Raw genomic sequence first — 26042 nt, forward strand, 5'->3', positions numbered from 1 at the left:
CCGGCGTGCGCATCGCTTTCCGCGCGCGCTGCTTCCCGCCAGATCTTTAAGTTTCATTTCTAACCGCGACTGTCGGTCCCTCCTCCTCGGCCTTTCCGGAGCCCGGTCGCCTTTCGGAGATCAGGGAGCGCCAGCCATGGACCCTCGGCGCGGAAAGGCGACGCGGACAGCTTCGAAGGCCGGGGCGGCAGCGCCCCGGGTTCCGGCGCAGGGTGGGGAGGGCGCCCCGACGGAGCCCGGCGCGCCTGCGGGCGTCCCCGCGGCCGCCCGGCCCAAGGCGCAGACCGGCGACCCCGCCAGGGCGCCGGGCCCCACGCGGAGGGAGGGCGCCGCGGGCGCGCGGGAAAGGCCGCAGGGGCGCGCGCGGGGGGCCCGCACCGGGCAGGCGCCGCCCAGCGCGGGGGACGCGGCGGACCGGCCGCCTCCCGCGGCCCCGGGGCCGCCCCTCCCTGGTGCCGGGTGTCGCCGCGACCGGGGCGCGCGCTCCGCTGCGAAGCCGAGGCCCCCGCCCGGACCCACGCAGCGCCCCGGCCTTGGCCCGCTGGGCCCCGCCCCGACTTTCGGCCCGAGGGAAGCGGCGCCCGGCGCCTGGAAGCCTCGGGCGGTGCTGGAGAGGCTGCGGCTGAGCCGCCAGGAGATCTCGGCGGCAGCGGAGGTGGTGAACCGGCTTGTGGACCACCTGGTGCAGAGACTGCAGCGCTGCGAGTCCGAGTTCAGGGGCGTCACGCTGCTGCGCACCGGCAGCTACTACGAGCGCGTGAAGGTGAGCCGCCCGCCCTCCCTCCGCGCCCGCTCCCAGCCCGCCCCAGCCCCCACGCGGCCGCACCTCCCCGCCAAGGAACTCAGACTCGTGTTCTTTCGCGGCCTGTGACGAACTTCTGATTAAAACGACGAACACTTGTTGGTTCGTTTATTCATCTACACATCCAGCGAACTTAGAGCTGTCCAGTATTGATTGCTAGCTACGGTCAAGACACTGCTACTGAGGGAATTCAAATGTATAGATTCATTCATGCAAGCAGACCTGTGTCGAGACCTGTAACTGTGCTATACTTGGTGGTCCGTGGTCGGATTCTGACTTGGATAAGCAGGACTAGTCTACGAAAGATTCCAGAGAATCAATATATCTATGAAATTTTCCTGTAAGGAGGACATCTGTGCTCCATAGGAGAAATATCTTCAGTTTGTCCTCGCAGCCCCCGCGGGCTCCTTCTCTCCTTAATTTCTTATACAGAAGTCATTGGGAGCTCACAGTGGGTGATGTTAAAAAAAATTTAGGAGAAAATCTACAGATACTGAAAAGCAAACTTCCCGAATACACGTCGGATGGAATTGTTTTTAAATGTGTCTTGCACAGCTCCATTTGCTTGTGTGTGGTTGAGTCATTCAAGTCCTCATTCCAACATAGATTGAAGGTTTAGGAGCAGATCCCTTGCTGAAGTCTGTTCCCCAACCGGTGGCAGCTTTCTTTAGTGGTTTTTGGCCTAGTCAGTTTTCTGAGTGCGGGGCTGTGCACCTCCATTAGCTCTGTGTAAGATCTTGGGTGTAGTGTGAACGGGAATAGAGACTGACAGCATATCTTTATTAGATAATCATAATTTATTTTAGAGTTATATATTGACTGTATTCGATTAGCTACTGTTCTCCAGAAGGTAGATGACTTTAAAATTTGGGATTTAGGGTTTTAGGATTATAAACTCTTAAGAGAGCAGGCCAAATATTATGCATCTGTGTATCTCTCAGCCTTAACACATAGCAAGCATTCAAGTGAATGAATGAATGAATGTGCTCAAGAAGAAAGGATGGGTGCTCTCTCTTAAGACAAACCCTGTCTTCTCAGGGTAGCAAATTCAGATTTCATTCCAATAGTAAGTGTTTAACTTGGTTACCTTCAGTGGAAACAGTTACCTTCAGTGGAGATTAAAGCTTTCACATATTTTTGTTTTGGCTTCCCACCTAGATTGTAAGCTCCATTCTCATGGAATGTTATACACAACTTTGTACCCTATACAACCACTCATTTCATTGGTGTACACCCAGTGACATTTGTTTATTGTCAAAAAGATAGTGTATGTATCAGTCTTTGGATCTGTAACTCTTTAGCACTGAAGACCACTCATATAATTCCATCTAAAATTTCTTGAAAGTCAGGTGAGCAAAACTTTCATCACACTATCTGTCTTGAGCATGATTCTTATTACATAAATATCAATCAGTTCAATTACATGGAGGGTCCAAAGGAAAAAGAAAGTTATTAGAACTAGAGAACAATAAGACGTTTAGAGAGCAGTCTCCTCAGAACCACTCTCATGCTGATGGAAAGAAATTCAATGAAATTTGTTTTATCTAAAATGTATTTATTGCTTTTTAACTGATTATGAAATTCATATGGGTTCATTGTAGGTTTGACCCACTGCCTGCCCTCCAGCAGGCACCCACAGCACAGCACCTCCCCTCCTTACTTCTTTCTTCAGCCTCTCCCATATTTGCCCCTTCCATGTTGATGTCCCTGGAAAACTCAGAAAAGCATATAGGAGAACCATATTGTTTCTGTTTATTTTAGTCACTGTTATCATTTTGGTGTATTTTCTTGTTACGCATACACTTGGATTTCACAATTGGATTCCAGACTCTTTATAATTGGTAAAAGGATAGACAAAACATGCTTCTCAGTAATTTATTTACTTGTTTCTATATTGACACATTTCCATTCATATATTTTATTGTAATATTATCAAGTTCTAGGTGAAAATCTGGAAAATTTCTTGTAGAAAATTCGTGTAGAATTGCCAGTCCATAATGTTCTTTTTGTCCTAGATGTTAGTGCACTTTACTAATTATGAAGTTTGGACTGAGTGAAAAGGTTATATAGACATCAATCTAGTGGTTTTAACCAGTGACACATTAACCAGTAAAGAAAAGGAACGAACTACAACATGCAACAACATGAATGAATCTTACAAACATAATGTTGAACAAAAAAAAGACCAGGCAAAGGAATATATACAGCCAATGCAACAAGGTAAGAAAAAGAAATGAAATGCATAAGATTGAAAAAGGAATAATAAAACTGTTATTATATACAGATGACTTGATTAGATTTTCGTACAAATTAGTGAATTTAGCAAGGTTCCCGGATACAAAGTCAATAAACAAAAATCAAAATATTTCAGTATACTAGCAAAAAAAAGTGAAAATGAAAATTTAAAAATGCCATTTACAATAGCATCAAAAACAAATATTTAGGAATAAATCTTGTTAAAGATGTTCAAAACTTCAAAACATTACTGAATAAATTTGAAGAGGGACTAAATAAATGGAAAACTATATCATGGTCAGTTTTCCTCAAGTTGATCTATCCTCATGCAGTCTCAGTCAAAATCCCATCAATTTTTTGTTTAAATTGACAAGCTGATTATAAGATTTATATGGAAATGCAAAGGACTTAAAATAGCCAAAGCAATTCTAAAGGAGAAAATGTTGGAGGATTTACTCTCCCAAAGAGCAAGACTTTCTATAAAGCTGTCCTAATTAAGCAGTTGTTATTGGGGCAATGATAGACAAATAGGCCAAGTGAATAGAAAGTCCAGAAACAGACCTGCATATATAATTCAATACACAATAAGTACAGTAATGTAATTCAGTGGAGGAAAGGGTGGTCCTTTCAATAATCAGTGCTGGGTCAATTGTATACCCGTATGGGAAAAACATGAACTTTGACACCTACCACATATCATACACAAAAATTAATTTGAGATATATCAGACGTGAAGGTGAAAGATAAAACAATAAAGCTTCTACAAAAAAGCATAGAAGAATATCTTCATAACTTTGAGATGTGCAAATATTTCTTAAATAGGACACTAAAATTGCTAACCATAAAAGATAGATAAATTGGACTTGATTAGAATGAAGAACTGTTGGGCCAGCCCCGTGGCTTAGTGGTTAAGTGCGCGCGCTCCGCTACTGTCGGCCCAGGTTTGGATCCTGGGCGCGCACCGATGCACCGCTTCTCCGGCCGTGCTGAGGCCGCGTCCCACATACAGCAACTAGAAGGATGTGCAACTATGACATACAACTATCTACTGGGGCTTTGGGGGAAAAAAAAGGAGAAGGACTCGAAATAGATGTTAGCTCAAAGCTGGTCTTCCTCAGCAAAAAGAGGAGGATTAGCATGGATGTTAGCTCAGGGCTGGTCTTCCGCACACACACACAAAATAATAAAATAAAATAAAATGGCTTAAAAAAAAAAAAAAAGAATGAAGAACTGTTCATCAGAAGACACCATTGAGAGAGTGAAAATGCAAGCCACAGACTCGGAGAAGATACTTTCAATATATGCATTTGACAAACGACCAGTACAAATCAATAAGAGAAAGAGAGACAAATTGATTTAAAATTTGGCAAAAGATTTGAACAGACATTTTAATATGCAGTCCAAATAGCAATTAACATATGAAAGGTGCTCAACATCATTAATCATCAGGAAAATGTTAATTAAAACCGTGATGAACTTCTACCACATATCTATCCACTAGAATGGCTAAAATTTTAAAAGATTTGACAATTCCAAGTGTTGGAGAAGATTGGGAACAACTGAAACTCCCTTAGATTGATAGGAGGATAAATTGGTACTACTTCTTTGGAAAATGGACAGTTTCTTCTAAAGTTGAAGATATGCCTATCCTGTGGTCCAGCAATTCCACTCCTAGGTATATATACAATATAAATGAGTGCTCATGTCCACCAAAAGGCATATAGAAGAATGCTCAGAACAGCTTTGTAATAGTTAAACTCAGAATTGTTTGTAGTAGTTAAAAACTGGAAACGAGCCAACTACTCAACAACAGAATAAGTAGATATATTTTGGTATATTCCATTGACTCAGTGGAATGCTACATAGAATGGAAAGGAACAAACTACCAATACACATAATAGTATGGATGCATCTCACAAACATAATGTTGAATGAAAGGAGTCAGATATAAAAGAGTACCTACTACATGATTCAGTTTATATGATGTTCCCAAACAGGCGCACCTGATCTGTGGTGTTAGAAGTCAGAGTAGTGGCTATTTTTGGTGGAGGGTTTCCAACAGGGAGTGGGAATGAGAGAACCTTCTGTGTTACTGGGGATGAGAGTAGGGCAATTTAGAATGCCCGCAGAGCTCACTGTTCTTAATAGCATTCAGCCGTTTTTCTTGAATAAATCCTCTTTGGATTATTGCAAGCCTTGGTTAATTTACAGAGATCTGAAAAAGTTGGATTTGACTATTTCTGCCCATGTTCTTGTTGCTTGTATGGAAGAGTGGATTTTCAGAGGCTCTTACTTCATTCCTGCCAACGTCACTCCAAGTGTTTGTTTCACTCTTATAATATGTTCTAGTCAGCATGGCCTGCCATATGGTACCATTCTATGGTAAAAAATACCATAGAATGGGTGGCTTAAATGACAGAGATTTATTTTCTCATAATTCTAGAGGCAGGGAGTCCAGGATGCAGCTGCCAGCATGATTAGATTCTGGTGAGGGCTCTCTTCCTGGCTTGTAGACAGCCACCTTCTCCCTGTGTCCTCACTGTGTTCCTCGGTGCATGTGTGCAGAGAGAAAGCAATCTCTCTCTTTCTCTCTCTCCTTATAAGGCCACCAACTCTATTAGATTAGGACCCTACCCTCATGATCTTGTTTAACCTTGATTACCTCCTAAATGTCCTTTCCCCAAGTACAGTCACATTGGGGGTTAGGGCTTCAACGTACCACTTTTGGGAGGACACAGTTCAGTACCCAGCACAGTACATCTCAGTTTAGACTAGCCACATTTCACATGGTCAGTAGACATTTGTGGCTGCTAGTTACCATGTTGAATAGTACAGTCCAATGGCTGTATTTGAAGCGTACTCCTAACAAATGAAAGACTTGTGGCATTTTTAATATAGGAAAATAATCATTTACTATAATTACTGTAATTATTATTATTGTGCAGATGAAAAAGATTCTTCGAAGCTCCTAAAATGCTATGGTTCAAAGACACTAATGTAGTTCATGACCTGGAGCTCACACTCACTTAGGTGACCGGCAGCTATAATGAGATGGCCCTTGCTCACCTAGCCAGCAGGTGACTGCTCAAATTTTTGAGACCATTGTGACAGGAGTGTGGCTGCAGTGTGTATCTTGTGATGTAAAAGATAGCACCTTAAAGGTCTTTAATTTTATTAAGTTTTAAACTCACAAAAAGACTGGTACAGATTTTTAAAGCTTACATGCTGTCATTTAAAATTGCTTTAAATTATAAAAATAATGCATACTCGTGGTAAAAAAAATGAATATGGAACCTACAAACTAAAACCAATAATACTCTCCCAGTTCCATTAGTCCCACTCCCAAAGGGTATAAATATTAGGAATTTTGCTTTTCAAAGTAGAGGGTTTTTTTTTTTACGTTTTTTTATTGAGGTCGTAATAGTTTCTAACATTGTGAAATTTCCGTTGTACATTATTATTTTTCAGTCACCATATATATGTGCCCCTTTACCCCTTTTGCCCACCCCCCCCAACCCCTTTCCCTTCTGGTAACTATTAATCTGTTCTCTTTGTCCATGTGTTCGCTTATCTTTCACATATGACTGAAATTATATGGTGTTTGTCTGTCTTTGGCTTATTTTGCTTAACGTAATACCCTCCAGGTCCATCCATGTTGTTGCAAATGGGACGATTTTGTCTTTTTTATGGCTGATTAGTATTCCATTTGTGTGTGTGTGTGTGTGTGTGTATACACCATATCTTTATCCAGTCATCAGTCGATGGGCACTTGGGTTGCTTACACATCTTGGCTCTTGTGAGTAATGCTGCAGTGAACATAGGGGTGCGTAAGTCTCTTTGAATTGTTGATTTCATGTTCTTTGGATAAATACCCAGTAATGGGATAGCTGGGTCATACGCTATTTCTATTTTTAATTTTTTGAGAAATCTCCATACTGTTTTCCATAGTGGCTGCACCAGTTTGTATTCCCACCAGCAGTGTATGAGGGGTCCCTTTTCTCCACATCCTCTCCAACATATTTTATTTTTTGCCTTGGTGATTATAGCCATTCTAACGGGGGTAAGGTGATATCTCAGTGTAGTTTTTTTTTTTTCTTTATTTTGTGGGGAAGACCAGCCCTGAGCTAACATCCGATACCAATATTCCTCTTTTTTTTGCTGAGGAAGACTGGCCCTGGGCTAACATCCATGCCCATCTTCCTCTACTTTATATGGGACACTGCCACAGCATGGCTTAACAAGCGGTGCGTTGGTCCGCGCCCGGGATCCAAACTGGCGAACCCCAGGCCACCGCAGCAGAGCACGTGCACTTAACCACTTGCGCCACCGGGCCGGCCCCCTCAGTGTAGTTTTGATTTGCATTTCCCTGATGATTAGTGATGTTGAACATCTTTTCGTGTGCCTGTTGGTAATCTGTATATCTTCTTTGGAAAAATATCTATTCACATACTCTGCCCATTTTTTGACCAGGTTGTTTTTTTTTGTTGTTGTTGAGTTGTGTGAGTTCTTTATATATTTTGGAGATTAACGCCTTATTGGATATATGATTTGCAAATATTTTCTCCCAGTTGGTGGGTTGTCTTTTCGTTTTGTTCCTGGTTTCCTTTGCCTTGCAGAAGCTCTTTACTCTGATGAAGTTCCATTTGTTTATTTTTTCTTTTGTTTCCCTTGCCTGAGTAGACATGGTGTTTGAAAAGATTCTTCTAAGACTGATGTCAAAGAGTGTGCTGCCTATATTTTCTTCTAGGAGTTTTATGGTTTCAGGTCTTACATTCAAGTCTTTAATCCATTTTGAGTTAATTTTTGTGTATGGTGTAAGATAATGGTCTACATTCATTCTTTTGCATGTGGCTGTGCCATGTTCCCAACACCATTTATTGAAGAGACTTTCCTTTGTCCATTGTATGTTCTTGGCTCCTTTATCAATGATTAGCTGTCCACAAATGTGTAGTTTTATTTCTGGGCTTTCAATTCTGTTCCATTGATCTGTGTGTCTGTTTTTGTACCAGTACCATGCTGTTTTGATTACTATAGCTTTGTAGTATATTTTGAAGTCAGGGATTGTGATGCCTCCAGCTTTTTCCTCAGGATTGCTTTGGCTATTCGGGGTCTTTTGTTGTTTTGTATAAATTTTAGGATTCTTTGTTCTGTTTCCGTGAAGAATGTCATTGGGATTCTGATTGGGACTGCACTGAATCTGTAGATTGCTTTAGGTAGTATGGACATTTTAACTATGTTTATTCTTCCAATCCATGAGCATGGAACATCTTTCCATTTATGTCATCATCGATTTCTTTCAATAATGTCTTATAGTTTTCAGTGTATAGGTCTTTCACCTCCTTGGTTAAATTTATTCCTAGATATTTTATTATTTTCGTTGTGATTGTAAATGGGATTGTATTCTTGAGTTCTCTTTCTGTTAGCTCATTATTAGAGTACAAAGATGCAACTGATTTTTGTAAGTTGATTTTGTACTCTGCAACTTTGCTGTAGTTGTGGATTATTTCTAATAGTTTTCTGATAGATTCTTTAGAGTTTTCTATATGTTTCCTTTAGATGACATCTTCTAATCATGTCGTCTGCAAACAGTGGGAGTTTCACTTCTTCCTTTCCAATTTGGATGCCCTTTATTTCTTTTTCTTGCCTAATTGCTCTGACCAAAACCTCCAGTACTATGTTGAATAGGAGTGGTGAGAATGCGCACCCTTATCTTGTTCCTGTTCTCAGAGCGTTGGCTTTCAGATCTTCACTATTGAGTATGATGTTGGCTGTGGGTTTGTCACATATGGCCTTTATTATGTTGAGGTATGTTCCTTCTTTACCCATTTTATTGAGGATTTTTATCAGAAATGGATGTTAGGCCTTGTGAAATGCTTTCTCTGCATCTATAGAGATGATCATGTGATTGTTATTCCTAATTTTGTTAATGTGGTGTATCACATTGATTGATATGCAGATGTTGAACCATCCCTGTGTCCCTGGTATAAATCCCACTTGATCATGGTGCATGATCCTTTTAATGTATTGCTGTATTCAGTGGCAAACTGTTGAGGATTTTTGCATCTATGTTCATTAGTGATATTGGCCTGTAATTTTCCTTCTTTGTGTTGTCCTTGACTGGCTTTGGGATCAGGGTGATATTTTCCTCCTAAAATGTGTTAGGAAATATTCCATCTTCTTCAATTTTTTGGAATAGTTTGAGAAGGGTAGGTATTAAATCTTCTTTGAATGTTTGGCAGAATTCTCCAGAGAAGCCATCTGGTCTTGGACTTTTATTTTTTGAGAGGGTTTTGATTACTGTTTCCGTCTCTACTTGTGATTGGTCTATTCAGATTCTCTATTTTTTCTTGAATCAGTTTTGGGAGGCTGTATGAGTCTAAGAATTTATCCGTTTCTTCTAGATTGTCCAATTTGTTGGCTTATAATTTTTCATAGTATTTTCTTATAATACTTTATATTTCTGTGGTATCTGTTGTCATTTCTCCTCTTTCATTTTTAATTTTATTTATTTGAGCCTTCTCTCTTTTTTTCTTAGTGAGTCTGGCTAAGGGCTTATATTTTGTTTATCTTCTCAAAGAACCAGCTCCTAGTTTCATTGATCCTGTCTACTGTTTTTTTTTGGTTTCAATGTATTTCTGCTGTAATTTTTGTTATTTCCCTCCTTTTGCTGACTTTGGGCTTCCTTGGGTCTTCTTGTTCTAGTTCTGTTACGTGTAGTTTAAGGTTGCTTGTTTGAGATTTTTCTTGTTTGTTAAAGTGGGCCTGTATTGCTATGAATTTCCCTCTTATGACCACTTTTGCTGCATCTCATATGACTTGGTATGGTGTATGATATGGTACTTTCATTTTAATTTGTCTGCAGATATTTTTTGATTTCTCCTTTAATTTCTTCAGCGATCCATTGGTTGTTCAGTAGCATGTTTTTTAGTCTCCATATATTTGCCACTCTCCCAGCTTTTTTCTTGTAGTTGATTTCTAGTTTCATAGCATTATGGTCAGAAAAGATGCTTGATATTATTTCAACCTCCTTAAATTTATTGAGGCTTGCCTTGTTTCCCAACATATGGTCTATCTTTGAGAATGTTCCATGTGCACTTGAGAAGAATATGTATTCTGCTGTTTTTGGATGGAGTGTTCTATATATTTCTGTTAAGTACATCTGGTCTAGTTTTTCATTTAATTCCACGATTTCATTGTTGATTTTCTGGCTGGATGATTTATCCATTGATGTAAGTGGGGTGTTAGGGTCCTCTACTATTATTGTGTTGCTGTTAATATCTCCTTTTAGGTTTTTTAATACCTGCTTTAGGTACTTTGGTGCTCCTGTTTTGGGTGCATATATATTCATAAATGTTATGTCCTTTTGGTGGAATGTCCCTTTTAGCATTACATACTGCCCCTCTTTGTCTCTTATTGCCTTTTTTATCTTGACGTCTACTTTGTCTGATATAAGTATGGCAACACCTTCTCTCTTTTGTTTGCCATTAGCTTGGAGTATTGTCTTTCATCCCTTCACTCTGAGCCTGTGTTTGTCTTTAGAGCTGAGATGTGTTTCCTGGAGGCAGCATATTGTTGGATCTTGTTTTTGAATCCATCCAGCCACTCAGTGTCTTTTGATTGGAGAATTCAATCCATTTACATTTAGAGTGATTATTGATATATGAGGGCTTAATGCTGCCATTTTATCACTTGTTTTCCACTTGTTCTGTATTTCCCTGTGCTCGTCCCATGTATTTCGTACTGCCAATTCAGTTTGGTAGTTCTCTATGTTGTTTTTCTCAGTTTTATCTTTATTTATCATTTGTGTCTCTGTTCTGATTATTTCTTGAGTGGTTACTATGAGGTTTGTATAAAAAAATCTCGTAGATGAGGGGCCTGCCCGGTGGCGTAGTGGTTAAGTTTGCATGTTCTGCTTTGGCGGCCCAGGGTTCGCAGGTTCGGATCTTGGGCATGGACCTGTGCACTGCTTATCAAGCCATGCTGTGGCAGGCATCCTACATATAAAATAGAGGAAGATGGACACGGATGTTATCCCAGGGCCAATCTTCCTCAGCAAGAAGAGGAGGATGGGCAACAAATGTTAGCTCCTGACTAATCTTCCTCATTAAAAACAAAAAAAATCTTGTAGATAAGATAGTCCATTTTCTGAGAGCCTCTTATTTCCCTAGTCTAAGCAGTTTCCATCCCTTTCCCCTTCTCCTTCTAAGTTATTCTTGTCACAACTTATTCTGTTTTGTGTTGTCAGTTTGTGATTAAAATGACAAATTATAGTTATTTTTGATGTTTTTCTTCCCTTTATCTTTACGTTATAATTAAGTGTTTGCCAACCTGTTCTCATAGAGAGCTGCAATTTTCTGATTTTTTCTGCCTATTTATTTCTTTGCTCAAGGCTTTGTAAACCCTTTCTTTTTTTTTTCAGGTATGAGGGCCTTCTTGATCATTTCTTGTAGGGGGGTTTTTGTGGTGATGAACTCCTTCACCTTTTGTTTATCTGAGAAAGTTTTTATTTCTCCATCATATATGAAGGATATTTTCACTGGATAGAGTATTCTTGGCTAAAAGTTTTTGTCTTTCAGAATTTTGAATGTATCATTCTAATGACTCCTAGCCTGTAAAGTTTCTGCTGAGAAATCTGCTGAAAGCCTATAGAGGTTCCTTTGTAAGTTATTTTCTTCTGCCTTCCTGCCCTTGATATTTTTTCTTTGTCATTGACTTTTGACAGTTTTACTACTATATGCCTTGGATAAGGTCTTTTTACATTGATGTAATTAGATGTTCTATAAGCTGCTTTTACTTGTAATTCCAGCTCCTTCCCCAGGTTTGGGAAGTTCTCACCTATTATTTCTTTGAACAAGATTTCTGCTCCTTTATCCCTCTCTTCTACCTCTGGAATACCTATAATTCTTATGTTGCATTTCCTAATTGAGTTGGATATTTCTCAGAGAATTTCTTCATTTCTGTTTTAGTCTTAGTTCTCTCTCCTCCTGCATCTGAAGCTTTTGTACATTTTTGTCCTCCAAACTGCTAATTCTGTCCTCCATAATATCAGCTCTGTTATTAAAGGACTCCAGATTTTTTTAATCTCATGATTGTGTTTTTCATCTCCAACATTTCTGATTGGTTTTTCTTTATAGTTTCAATCTCTTTTGTGAAGAATTCCCTCTGTTCATTAATTTTATTCCTGATTTCATTGAACTGTCTTCAGAATTTTCTTGTAAATCCTTGAGTTTTTTTATGATAGCTATTTTGAATTCTCTGTCATTTAGATTGTAAATTTCTGTGGCTTCAGGATTGATTTCTGGGTGCTTGTCATGTTCCTTCCGGTCTGGAGTATTAATATATTTCTTCATACTATTTGATGGGGTGGATTTGTGCCTTCGCATAGTGATAGCATCTGGTCACAGATCCCACCTGCCACCACTGGGGGCGGGGGGTCAGGAGCTGTGTATTCTTAGCCTGCAGTGTCTGTGCCTGTCCTTGGGAATCTATGCTGACAGGGCCTGTCTGCGATTACCTGCTCGCTGCTCCTTTATAAAGGCATGTGCACGTGCTCTGGCCGCGGTCCCTTGCTCTGGCCGATTGGCTGAGCTGGTGCGCTGGATCGGAGGAGGGGTGTTCTGTTTGATGTGTGCAATCCCAGGACCGTTCTTGCTCTTCCCTCGCTATCTGCCCTCCTGGGGTGCTGGCTTGATGAAGACACCCCACAATAGCTTAGCCTCCTCTGTGTGGAGCTTCCCCATGGCTGGGAGGCAACTCGGGGAGTGAAGGTGTTCCCACAGAGACCTTCCCTTCCCCACTCTCTTCTCAGAGCTGCACACGGTCCCGTGCCCTAGGTCACTGCTGGGGAGGGAGAGGAGATCCCTTTACCTTCTTCCACTTCCTCCCACAGGATCCGGCACCTCCACCTTCAGACATATGGCTGTATGGGTCTCTCAGATGTCTCTTGTGTTGCATGAATGTCCTCTGTTGGTTTATGAATGTCCTTTTTGTTGTATCTTGGGGGAAGAGTCTCAGGGAAGAGTTCGCTCCCCCGTAATGCTGATGTCACCTGCTCAAAGTAGAATTTTAAGTGGAAATTTCAAGAAAAAAATTGCATTTGCTTGGAAAATATTCACAAGCAAACATTTCAGTGCTCTTTTTACGTTTTTTTTTAGATTTCTTCTCCTAATGAATTTGATGTTATGTTCAAACTGGAGGTCCCCAGAATTCAGCTAGAAGAATATTGCAACAGTGGTGCTCATTACTTTGTGAAGTTCAAAAGAAATCCCAAAGGAAATCCTCTGAGTGAGTTTTTAGAAGAGGAAATATTATCAGCTTCTAAGATGCTGTCCAAGTTTAGGAAAATCATTAAGGAAGAAATTAAACACATCGAAGGTAAGATTTTTGACTTTTGATTCTTAAAGGCCTAATTGTACCTACTAATTGCCAAACACTCCTTTCCTGATCTTTCTTGACCTCTCTGCAGCAGGATGTTGACTACTACCTTCTAGAAACAGTTCTTTGCTCTTGTTTTTAGTCTATTACATTTTCTTGATACTCTTCCTAAATGTTGATTGGCTCTATTTTGGTCTCCATTGACTAATCACTGAACTGCTGCCTGTGTCACTTGGTATATGTTGTTGAATAAAATCGGTGGGATCCCCTCTTGAAGCCTGAAGCTTGTAAACACAGGTTGCGGTGATTGCTCTGAAGGGAATGAACTGGGAGAAGTGGTAGCAATTGGAGTAGAGTGGGTGGTGGAGCAAGGCCCTAAGGCAGAAAAGAGCTTGGCAAGCTCAAGGAATAAAAAGAAGCCCATGTGGACAAGGGGAAGAATGACATGAAATGAAGTTGAAGAGGTGGCCAGGGGCCAGATTCTGCAAGGACTTGTAGATCCTGGAAAGGAATTCAGATTTTATTCCATGTTCATTGAGAAGCCAGGTTTTAATTAGGGAGTAATGATTGGCTTTGTGTTTTTAAAAGGTTACTGTGGCTTCTATGGAGAAGATATTATAAGGCAAATAAGGAGATGAGAAAGGAAAATATTGTAATAGTTCAGGTGAAAGATAGTGGTGGCTTAGATGGGGGTGGGAGCAGGGGGCTGGGGATGGAGAGAAGCAGACATATCCAAGCTATAGTAGCACTACTTCTGGATTAAGTGTAGGGGTGAGAGAGAGGATTGAAGTAAAGAAGCCTCCCAGGTTTTTGGGTTGAGCACCTGTGTGGATTGATTATGCCATTTTCTAAGATAGGAAGGACCGAGGAAGAATGTATTTTGGGGTATGAATTAAGAGTTTGGCTTTGGATAGGTGAAGTTAGAGATTCCTCTGGTGCCTTGAAGTGAATGTGTCAAGTATGTAGTTGGACATAGGTTTGGAGTTCAGACAATACGTTTGGGCTGCATGTAAACATATAAACGACATTGGCAATGGATGAGACCACCTAGGCAGAGAGTGTGGATTCATTTATTCATTAATTTAATCAGTATTCATTGATCATCCAATGTGCTGGGTGTTCTAGGTATTTCAGATATATTAATGAACAAATAGATGAAGATCCTCACCCTTCTGTACCTAATAATCATGTAAAGGCAGACATGCAATTAATAACAAATGGAAAACATAATTATCTTGTATGCTAGAAAGTAGTAAGTCTTATGATGAAAAAGTGTAGTAAAGTGAGAGGGATCAGGAGTGTTGGGGATAGGATGGGGGAAGATTGCAATGTTAAGTAGAGTGGTGAGAAGGGGACCCCATTAGAGGTTGAGGAGAAGAGAAGGAGCAAGAGGGGGCTGTGAGTGTTTTGCGGAAGGAGTGGTCACTGTTTAGTGTGCTGCTGACATCCAGAAAACCATTGGATTCGGTCTTTGGACTTATGCGGGTTTTGGTAACTTTTACGTAGGAGTTTCAGTGGGGTCATGAGCACACGAGAGAAAGGGCAGGGATGCAGTAGAAACAGCATGTGTACACAACTCTTTAGAAAGTTTTGGCTGCGAAGGAAGTAGAAAGATGAGGCAGAGGAGGAGGCAGATATAGGGTCAAGGGAGAGGTATATTTTAGAATGAGACACTAGAACCCTTTGTACACAGATAAGAATGATCTAGTAGGGAGGGGAGGCTGCTGATGCAGGAGAAGGGAGAACTGAAGAAGCAAGGTGCTTGAGAAGGTGAGAAGGAGGGATCCAGAGACCATGTGCAGGGGGGGCCTTTAAAAGGTGGATGGATACAGCATTCTTCACTATAGCCAAGACATGGAAGCAACCCAAGTGTCCCTCAACTGATGATTGGATAAAGAAGATGTGGTATATATATACAATGGAATACTATTCAGCCATGAAAAAGACAAAATCGTCCCATTTGCAACAACATGGATGGACCTGGAGGGTATTATGTTAAGCGAAATAAGCCAGAAAGAGAAAGACAAACAGTGCATGATTTCACTCACATGTGAAAGATAAACCAACACACGGACAGATAGAACCGTTTGGTGGTTACCAGGGACAAGGGGGGTGGGGGGTGGTCACAAGGGGTGGAGGGATGCATTTATATGGTGACTGACAAACGATAATGTACAACAAAAATTTCACAATAAAAAAAAAAACATTTTGTGTCACCTCACAATTAAAAAAAAAAAAGGTGGACGGGCATTTCCTCGGTGGTAGTAGGAGGGAAGAAGGATATAATGGGTAAAAGAGGTGGGTAGGTTTGCAGATTTCTGATAAGAAAATGAGGATGTTCTCTAGGATTTTCTCCTTAGTGCTCTATCTTCCCTCTCACTGTGGTTCCTTCCAGAAATCTTATCTAGGAGTAATCTCTAACTACTGCTTGTACAACCCCAAATCCCATCTCTCTCATCTAGAGGCCTTTCCCGAATTTCTGACCACCACAGGCACTTGCCCATTGGCCATCTCCACTTGGGTGTCCTACAGGCACCTAGAGCTTGAGGTGTCTAAAATGACGTTCATCTCTGCCCTATCTTTCTTCTTCCTGCTTACTCTATACTGCAGAATGAAATCAACATCAACCATTTCCCAGGCCAAAATCCTGGCATGGCATCCCAGACTCCTACTTTATTCCTTACCTCACAGATTCAGTCCATCTACTAGTTCTGCTGATTTGAACTTCTTTAATTGCTCTCACTTCTGCTACCTGTATCTTTTTTATAAAAAATAAAAATGGTATATATTTAAGGTGTACAACATGATGTTTTGATATACATATACATAGTGAAATGATTACCACAGTCAAGCTAATTAACATATCTTCTCACATACGTACCTTTTTTTATGTGTGGTGAGAGTAACTGAAATCTGCTCTCTTAGCACATTTCCAGTATTGAATATGGTAGTATTAATGATGGATGTCATGCTGTATGTTAGATCTCTAGACTTACTCACCTTACATAACTGCAACTCTGTGCTCTTTGACCAACACCTCCTCATTTTCCCCACCTCCTCGCCCCCGGTAACCACCATTCTACTCGCTGCTTCTCTGTATTCTACTTTTTTAGATTCCGCATATAAGTGAGATCATGCAGTATTTGCCTTTCTGTGTCTAGCTTAATTCACTCAGCAAGTTCATCCATGTTGTCACAAATGGTAGGATCTCCTTCTTTGTTAAGGCTGAATAATGTTCCATTACGTACGTAGCACAATTTCTTTATCCATTCATCCATCAGTGGACACTCAGGTTGTTTCCATGTATTGGCTATTGTGACTAATGCTGCAGTGAACACGGGTTGCTCCCTGTGTCTTGATGCTCATGGCCTCTGTGCTAGCACAGGCGCCCACCCTCTGTGTTGGGCTCTTGCTGTGGTTTTCTCCACTGCCTCTCTCCTCCCTGCTGCTTACTCCTCTGACCTCTTCTCCAGGCTTCCCTCCAAACTGCCATCCATAAAGTTAGATGAAAATTTAATCACAGTCCTCCCAAACTCCAAAGTCTCCAGGGGCTCCTCATCATATATACTAGACAGAATCTTGACAACCCCCCCATGATAGGCATCCATAAATATTGGTTAAATGAGTAAAACACTTTGCCTTGTGGGGTCAGTTTCCACTTTAGAATTAATTTTCACCGTACACTTAGCACTTTATAGATTTCTAATCATAGTTCTATTATTTTCTGTATGTTTTCAGAGAAAATTGGATTGATAAACCCTTTCTTCCCTTTTATACATTTAAACAGACACAGACGTCATTGTGGAGAGGAAGAGGAGAGGGAGCCCTGCTGTAACACTACTTATTAGAAAACCTAAAGAAATAGCCGTGGATATAATCCTGGCTCTGGAATCAAAAAGCAGCTGGCCTGCTAGCACCAAGGAAGGCCTGCCCATCGATAATTGGCTTGGAGTGAAAGTTAAGAACACTCTAAGACGACAGCCGTTTTACCTGGTACCCAAGCATGCAAAGGAAGGAAATGGTTTTCAAGGTATCTTGAATGCGAAGGTTAACTTAAAGATGTACAAAAGAGTTGTTAATGTTATGTACTAGGACCGTAAAAAATCAACTAATGCTGTTGTCATTTCAAGAGCCATCAGGCTAAGTAGGCTACAGAATGGGAGTTTGGTAAGAGACAGAATTGAAAAGGGCATAGTTATTCTGCCACCTGAGAAAAAATTAGCTAATATTTTCTTTTTCTCTTATAAATTTATATAAAGATTTTTGGCACCTACTACTGCTCGACTGCAGGGAGATTGGAGGAGACCACAAAGCAAATGAACCAAGTTATAAATGAGTGTTGCTGAAGAGAGCGCAGAAATGGTCAATCATGCTTAGTGTGGTGGCTTGTGGTTTTGTGGACACAGATCACAACTTTGTATGTTGCATATATATAGGAGTCGTTTTCTGCAAGAAGAGATATTTATAAGAGGGAATTACATATATCGTTATTCATGGCTTTGTAAAGGGAACATAGCTTTCTGCAAAGAAGGGTTGTAGCCCTGAACAATTTCTAGAATGGCTGCCCCAAGAAACCCTCAGCGTATGTGATAGAGAAATCTCAACAGGACCCATACCACCCTCTTGCTGGCCCTCTGCCGACTGCCTTGGGGAAGACTGGGAAACAGATCAGCCTAGAGATGAGAAAGAGGCCTTCAGTGGCCCTGTGGCTGTACAAAGGCCAGTGTGGTTGGATAGTTGCTTACATCCTTTCATTAAGATGAAAGTAGAGGCTAGTGATGGGTGCTCACTTGACCTCTGCTCTCTGTTACCCTTGGCTCTTCTCCATCTCTCATCATTCCAGATGATTGATATTCAGGCAAAACCCTGCCTGTGTGTGTGTATGTGTGTGTGTGTGTGTCCCCAAGTGACTGAACAGTGGGGGATATTAGTAATGAAAATACTTGGATTAGATTGCAGGCATTTATAACACCCACCTTTTTCCTTTCCAAACATTTTACTGGACATTTCCGTGTCTCACAAGCTATATTTTTAAAAATATAATTTATTTGATTTTTAATTAAAATTTTCAAACTTGTTTTGTTACTCTTTATATCTGTTTCAAAATAATAATACCAGTATTATTACCAAGAGTATAATTATAACAAAACAGTTGAAGATTTCTTTGCAGTTCTTTTGTTCTTGAGATGAAAGGACAGTCAAAATATCAAGTTTAAACTCACATAAAATATTTCTCCAGGTGGTTAACTACCCATCTCAACAGAGTTAAATTTGTTTCATTATGGTTTCTAATTTTAGATATTGGATTTTAAATTTTGATTTAAATTTGTTTTATAAGCATTTTGTTTTAAAAGCATTCACATGGTTTCAAAATAGAAAAAGGTCTTCTTAGAGAAACGTAGCTTCCATTCGTGTCCCCTCTCCCCTCTTCTCTCCTTCACTGATAAGAAACCCTTTTAATTGTTTTTGGTTTACCTTTCATTTGTAAAAAATATAAGTAAATACAGATATATATATATATACAGATATATATATATATATATGTATGTGTTACTTCCCTTTTTAAGATAAAAAGTACACCTTCCTTTTTTCACATCATAAGATATCTTGGATATCACCCCATAGCTCTCTATCCAGGTAGTGCCCATTCCTTTTTACACTTTATTTTTACAGCTGGTCAAGAAGTAAATCCATAGGCAATTTTTGCTAGATGTTGCCAAAATCACCTCCAAGGGGATTGCACCAATTTGCATTCCCACAGCAGTGTATGAGAGTACCTATTTCACCCTCAGCACTATCAGCAGAACTCGTTAAACTTTGGAATTTTTGCCAATAATCCAAAAAGTGAGAAATGACATTTCAAAGTAATTTTTTAAAATCAAGTTTTAATTGTAGAATAGTTTTAGATTTAGAGAAAAATGGCAGAGATAGTAGAGTTCCCCTATACCCCATACATATTTCCCTATTATCTTACATTAATATGATACATTTGTCACAATTAATAATATTGATACAGTATTGTTAAAGCCCATACTTGAGTCTTTAGTTTTTATCTAATGTCCTTTTTCTGTCCCAGGATCCCATCTAGGACACCACATGACATTTAGTCGTCACGTCTCCTTGTGCTCCTCTGGACTGTGACAGTTCCTCAGTCTCTCCTTGTTTTTGATGACCTGAGCAGTTTTGAGGAGGACTAGTCAGGGTTTTGTAGAATGTCCCTCATGTGGCATGTGTCTGATGTTTCTGAGGATTAGACTAGAGTTCTGGGTCTGGGGAGGAAGACCACAGAGGTCAAGTGGCATTCGCCTCACATCACATCAAGGGTACATGCCATGAACATGACTTAGCACTGCTGATATTGACCTATCACCTGGCTGAGGTCGTGTTTGTCAGCTTTCTTCACTGTCGAGTTGCTCTTTTCCCCCCTTTTTGTCCCGTACCATTTGGAAGGGAGTCACTGTGCACAGTTCAAACTTAAGGAGAGGGGAGTTATGCTCCAGTTCTTTAAGAGCAGAGTATTTACACAAATTATTTGGAATTCTTTTGCATGGGAGGTTTGTCTCTTCTCCCCCATTTATTTATTTACTGAATCATTTATGTCAGTATGGACTCATGGTATTTGTTTTATACTTTGGGCTGTAATCCAATACTACTTTATTTTATGGCTTAAAGTGTTCCAGCTTTGGCCTTTAGGGTCCCTTTCAGTTGGCTCCTGTGTCCTTTTGACATACCTCCCATAATTGTGGGGTGTTTTGTTTTTTGTTTTCAGCACTAACTCACTTTCTGGCCAGATGCTCCAGGCTCATCTTGTATATTTCCCGCTTCAGTCCTGTAATCAGTCATTTCTCCAAGAAGCCCTGAATCCTTTTATTGGAGAATATACTAGAAAACAAGATCTGAGTGCTATGTGTACTCTGCTACTAAGGTGTCATCCTTCTCAGCTGAAGGAGCAAGGAAATATATGTATATATACTCATCTCAGTATACACGCATATCTGCAAGTATTTCTGTATGTAACCACCTGTACTATATTAAGTTATACATGAGTTCATACTGATGTCTCTAACTATAATCCGTTACAACATGGATCATTCTAACCTTCTCTCCTTACTATCTGTAACCTCTCATTCCAACAGTGAAAAACCTGGCACCCACCATCTGACACCCGTTTACTTAATTGTTCAGTTCCAGTATACGTGTATAGTTGTTTCAGAATTGTAAACCCATTTCCCCGTGGGAAGCAATTATCAACAAGAGTAGAGTGCTTGTGTACAGTTCGTTTTGCCTTCATTCTTACAGACCTCGTTTATAAAGTAACTTAAGTCAGCACCTTTTGCCCCCACCTCCTTCAGGGAGGTTGTTTCATACATTTGTAATGCAGTTAGAGTCCCTTTTCACAGTCTGCATTATTTCCTGGGATCCTTTGACTTCCTAAATGATTTTTTTAAAATTTGCATACATTAAGGTTCACTCTTGGTGCTAGAAAGTTCTACTCGTTTTGACAAATGCATCGTATCATGTATCTACCCTGACATAATAGTTTCATTGCCCTAAAAAGTCACCTATGCTTCACTTATGCAACCCTGGTCATCCCAAATCTTTGGCAACCACTGATCTGTTTACCATCTCTATAGTTTTGCCCTTTCTAGAATGGCATAAATGGATGTCATAAATGGATTTATACAGTGGCAATGAGCACACCCAGCTCAGGGCCACCTTTTCTGTATGTTCATTGTCCATATAATTGTGTAGCTATTACTACACTCTTTATTCTGTGCCGTTAAACTCTTTCTCTATCCTTGCACTATACCATATTGTCATACATAATGTAGCTTTTACAAGTCTTGATATCTGGGAGGGCAAGTTCTCCTCTTTGTCCTTCGAGTGTTTTAGGTATTCTTGACCCTTTGCGTTTTCATAAAAATTTTGGTATTATCTTGTCAAGTTCCACAAAAACATTTTTTGGAATTTTGATTGAGAGTACATTGAATCTATAGGTGAATTTGGGGAGACTTGATATATTTACGAGGAGTCTTCCAATCCATGTATGGGTACACATCTCCATTTATTTAGATTCTCTCTGATACTTCTCAGTGAAGTTTTAGATTTCTCCACTGAAGTTTTGTGTGTCTTTTGTTAGATTTACTCATAGGTAATTGTACTTTTTTATTATGAGAAATTTTAAACCAATAGAAAAATAGACTGAAGAATATATTGAACTCACATACCTGTCACCCAACTTCTTTTCTACGTATGCAGTTATGTCATCTAGCGATAATGGTGTCTTTGTTTCTCCCTTTCCAGTGCTATCCCCATTTTTCCTTCCCTTACTACGCTTGCTAGGATAGACAGTGCATGTTGAACAGAAATGGGCATAGCAGCCATGCTGCCTTCCTGATTTCAAAGGAAAAAACCTCAACTTGTTACCTTATATTATCATGCTCGTGTGTTTTCTTTTTAATCTGCCTTTCATCAGATCAAGTTTCCATCCAGATTTCAGTTGCTGAGAGGTGTTTTTTTTTTTAAATGATGAATGAATGTTAAATTTTCTTAGCTGTATTTGCTGTTTCTATTGATATGATCATATGCTTCTCCTCTATTCTGTTAATGTGACGGATTATATTGTTTGATTTTTAAATTATAAACCAACCATGCATTCCCAGTATAAAAGCAACTAGATAATAGGATGGTCAGAGCTTAAAAGAGTCAGCTGTGGTAAAACTTGAGGAGAATAGGGGACATCATTCTCTTCTTACATAAACTCTCCCAAGAAATAGAAAGAAACGAAACGTGCTCTAGTTCCTTTTACATGAATACCAAAACTTGCAAAGATGGTATAAAAAATAAACAAAATACAAATATAAGGACAGTATCCAAAAATAAACAAAATACATCATACCATGGCTAAGTATATTAAACTCTGACCTTCCCCCCCCATTTTTTCCTATCTCAGACAGACCAGTGTTTGCTTCAAATCATTTGTTTTAATATGTAATTACATTATCTGTTCACTTCTTTTAGTTTATCTCCCCCTGATAAGGAAGGAAATCACTTAAATATTGTGTTGTTTATATGTGGATGTTTTGGTAAAGTGCTTTTCTATTTTTCTTTTGGAAATTAAGAAGAAACATGGCGGCTATCCTTCTCTCACATTGAAAAGGATATTTTGAAAAATCATGGACAATCTAAAACATGCTGTGAAATTAATGGAGTGAAATGTTGCAGGTAACTTCCTTATTTTGTTAAATGAGGGATTATCTGTGGGATGTTTAATTCTTTGTTGGCTCCATAGCTCAAACCTGAAGATGATCATTGCTGGGTTGAGTTCTGGGGGCAGCGCATGGCTGGACTGACCTAGAGCGTTATCTAGAGGGTGAGCATGAAGCCAGGGAAGCCAGATCCTGAGGCTGGAGTAAAGAGTGTGGTTAGAAGGCAAAGCCAGGGATCACAGTCCCGAACCTGCACCAGGTGGATGTGTACAGTAAGACAGAGTGAAAGAGTGTGAACACTAGCCATGACATTGGATGTGTCTTAGTATTCTGGTGCTTCGAGGTAATGAATATTAATGTCACATAATGGGAGGAGGCAAAGGATCACTCTTACTGGATAGTGGTGCTTGCTTTAGATGGGTTGGCTGCGCTGAAGGCTGGAGACTGACTGGCTAAACTTGAAATAACACTGAGAGATGGGTAATTATTTTTCTTGGTAGCATACACACCATAAAGAACTAAGGTTGAAAAGGAATCGTTCATTTGAATTTCTGAAGTTGTCCAGTATAAGGGTCACAAAAGTTAAAAGATCAAAACAAGAATGCCCAGCATGCAGGCTCAGGGTGATTCTTTAGCTTCGTATGCAGGCTCGGAAGCAAGCATTAGGGAGAATTTATTGCTGATAAGGCTAAATACTTTTATCAACATTGAATTTTGTCAACTACTAAGTAACTGGATGAATAGTGTAAATATTTGCAGTCCAATAAGGTAAAATAATTTTATAAAAATTGAAACGAGATTTTTCTAGGTACTAAATAACTGGATGAATAATATAAATACCTGCCAGTTTCATATAGTTGAATTAATCCTGGTAGAATAAAATATTTAAGCTAGGAATGGGGAAAAATATGTTTTTGAAACTTCAAAGCATATATTTGAAAAAATAATCAGATTTTAGAGTGACTCTATATTTGTATTATTTATATATCTTTATTGTTTTTTGTATCTTTATATGTATTTTAATATCTGTATTGTTTTTCGTATCTTTATATGTTTTTCCTATAAGATGGCTAAAGCTCTTTGTGGAATGAAAGAGATTGTAAATCAGTAAAAATAAATGGTTGTCTTTTTTATTCAACAGGAAAGATTGTTTAAAACTAATGAAATATCTTTTAGAACAACTGAAAAAAAAGTTCAGAAACCGAAAGGAACTGGATAAATTCTGTTCTTACCATGTGAAAACGGCCTTCCTTCATGTATGTACCCGGGACCCGGATGACAGTCAGTGGCGCTGCGAGGACCTGGAGCTCTGCTTTGGCAGCTGTGTGGCATACTTCCTTCACTGCCTCGAGACAGAGCGTCTAGAGCATTATTTCATTCCTGGAGTCAATCTGTTCTCTCCACACCAAATTGAAAAACCAAGTAAAGAATTTCTGTCAAAGCAAATTGAATATGAAAGAAGCAATGGATTTCCAGTTTTTGGTGAATTTTGAAATTATGTTTTTAAAAAGAATCAAGAATTAGAGTGAGTGTATAATGATTGCAGTGTTTGAAATTTGTTGCAGCAATGATTGACTAAAATGAATGTAAATATTTAGCTCTCAGTTTGTCTTAATAAACCCTAATCAGTATAAAAGGGTTGATTATCCTAGGAAAGAGATTAGTTAAGGAATAAAAGGCAAAAAGAGTATTTAAAATCTAAAAGCTTTACCAGATTGGAATGAAAAGAAGGAAAAAGTACATTATCACCTTAATTAAATTCATCATGCACTTACTGAACCCCACTTCTCACCAAGCACAAATGTGTGGAAGGTTGCAAGAGACAATATTAAAAATGATCATGGCCTCCATAAAACTGGTAGGTTTTGTTCAACATACAAATATATTTGAGAGCAATGACCTGTCCTATATGTTAGGATAGGTCAGAAAAAAATGAAAAATTAAGTTCCACATGGTTTCTACATGTCTCAGGAAATTCATAATCTTGTAGAAAAATATAGGGTACTTTAATACATGTGGCTAAATATACAACATACAACTTATTTTCTCTTATTTATTTTTATTTTTAGTATGTGTATGTATTTCTGAAAAGGCAATACATACACATAGCACAGAACTCAGAGAAACAGGTGTGGAGTAAACTGTCACTCTCTTTCCTCTGTGCTCAGGCGCATTTAACCCAGAGGCAGCTACTGTCTTTTAACTTTTTAATATTTATATATTTTGCACATTTTCTTCTTGGCTATTCTATCATTTTCTTATTGTTTTTTAAAAATTCTTTATGTATTTTGGATACTTATGGTTTGTTTGTTGTCTACATAATGAGTAACTTCTCCCACTGTGTGGATCGTCTTTACTGTTTTTAGTCTGTTTTAGCAAACAATTTAAAATTTTAATGTAATTGAATTTATTAGTCTTCTCCTTTATGGTTTGTGCATTTTATGTATCTTGTTTAACAGCCTACTATGTTTGAACATACTAAGAGAAAAGTTAGACATTTGGAGGAGAGTTTTGGGGACAGTAAATGATAAATAAATAGAAAACTAGGCAAAGAAAAAAAATCCAAGCTCCTTTTAACTCCAGGAAACAATGAATGTGTGCAAGAAAAGAAAAGTAATCATAGTTTGATTTGAGAATATTGCTCAGTAGTAACTATTTATGAAGTTAAAGTAATATAACCATTGACTATTAATCTTTTTTACATTTAATTTTATTTTATTGAGGTCATAATAGTTCATAACATTGTGAAATTTCAGTTGTACATTATTATTTGTCAGTCACCATATAAATGTGCCCCTTTACCCCTTATGCCTACCCCCTAATCCCCTTCCCCTCTGGTAAGCACTAATCTCTTCTCTTTGCATTGATTATTAGTCTTATCAAAATTATGATTAATTATATGAGGAGGATAGGGCAACAGGCTGAGTGCTTGTGTGGTAATAGTGGTAGTAGAGGGGGTTGGATTGTATTGGTTTCCTATTGCTGCATAACAAGTTACCACAAACTTAGTGGCTTAAAGCAATCCATGTTTATTATCTTACAGTTTCTGTGGGTCAAGATTCTGGGCATGGCTCTGTGCCAGGTCTCACAAGGCTACAGTTAAGGCATCAGCTGGGGCTGCAGTCTCATCTGAGGCTCGACTGGAGAAGGATCCACTTTTGTTGGCGGTATTCAGTTCTTTCCAGTTGTCAGACAGAGGACTTTAGTTTCTTTCTGACTGTCAGTGGATGTTGCCTTCAGCTACTAGAAACTTCCTTTGGTTTTTTGCCATGCGAATCTCCCAACACTGGCAGCCCATAACATGGCAGCTCACTTCAAAGCCAGCAAGGGAGGGAGAGACTCCAGCAATAGGGGTGCTACAGTCTTATTTAACATAATTACATACATGTAATCATGGACATGCCATCACTTTTACCATATCT

The 26042-nt window shown here is 39.3% G+C and overlaps 1 protein-coding gene across 1 annotated transcript; it reads left to right on the top strand.

Annotated features, from left to right (window-relative positions):
- CGAS (cyclic GMP-AMP synthase) lies at window positions 1-24617 on the top strand. The gene is made up of 5 exons (XM_058566770.1): window positions 1-763; window positions 13192-13411; window positions 17199-17441; window positions 22534-22636; window positions 23762-24617. Exons 1-5 carry the CDS (start codon window positions 137-139, stop codon window positions 24111-24113), a joined length of 1545 nt encoding a protein of 514 aa, XP_058422753.1. The 5' UTR covers window positions 1-136; the 3' UTR covers window positions 24114-24617.
- The last annotated feature ends 1425 nt before the right edge of the window (window positions 24618-26042 follow it).

Source organism: Diceros bicornis, chromosome 23 (assembly GCF_020826845.1).
Source record: "Diceros bicornis minor isolate mBicDic1 chromosome 23, mDicBic1.mat.cur, whole genome shotgun sequence".
Taxonomy (NCBI): domain Eukaryota; kingdom Metazoa; phylum Chordata; class Mammalia; order Perissodactyla; family Rhinocerotidae; genus Diceros; species Diceros bicornis.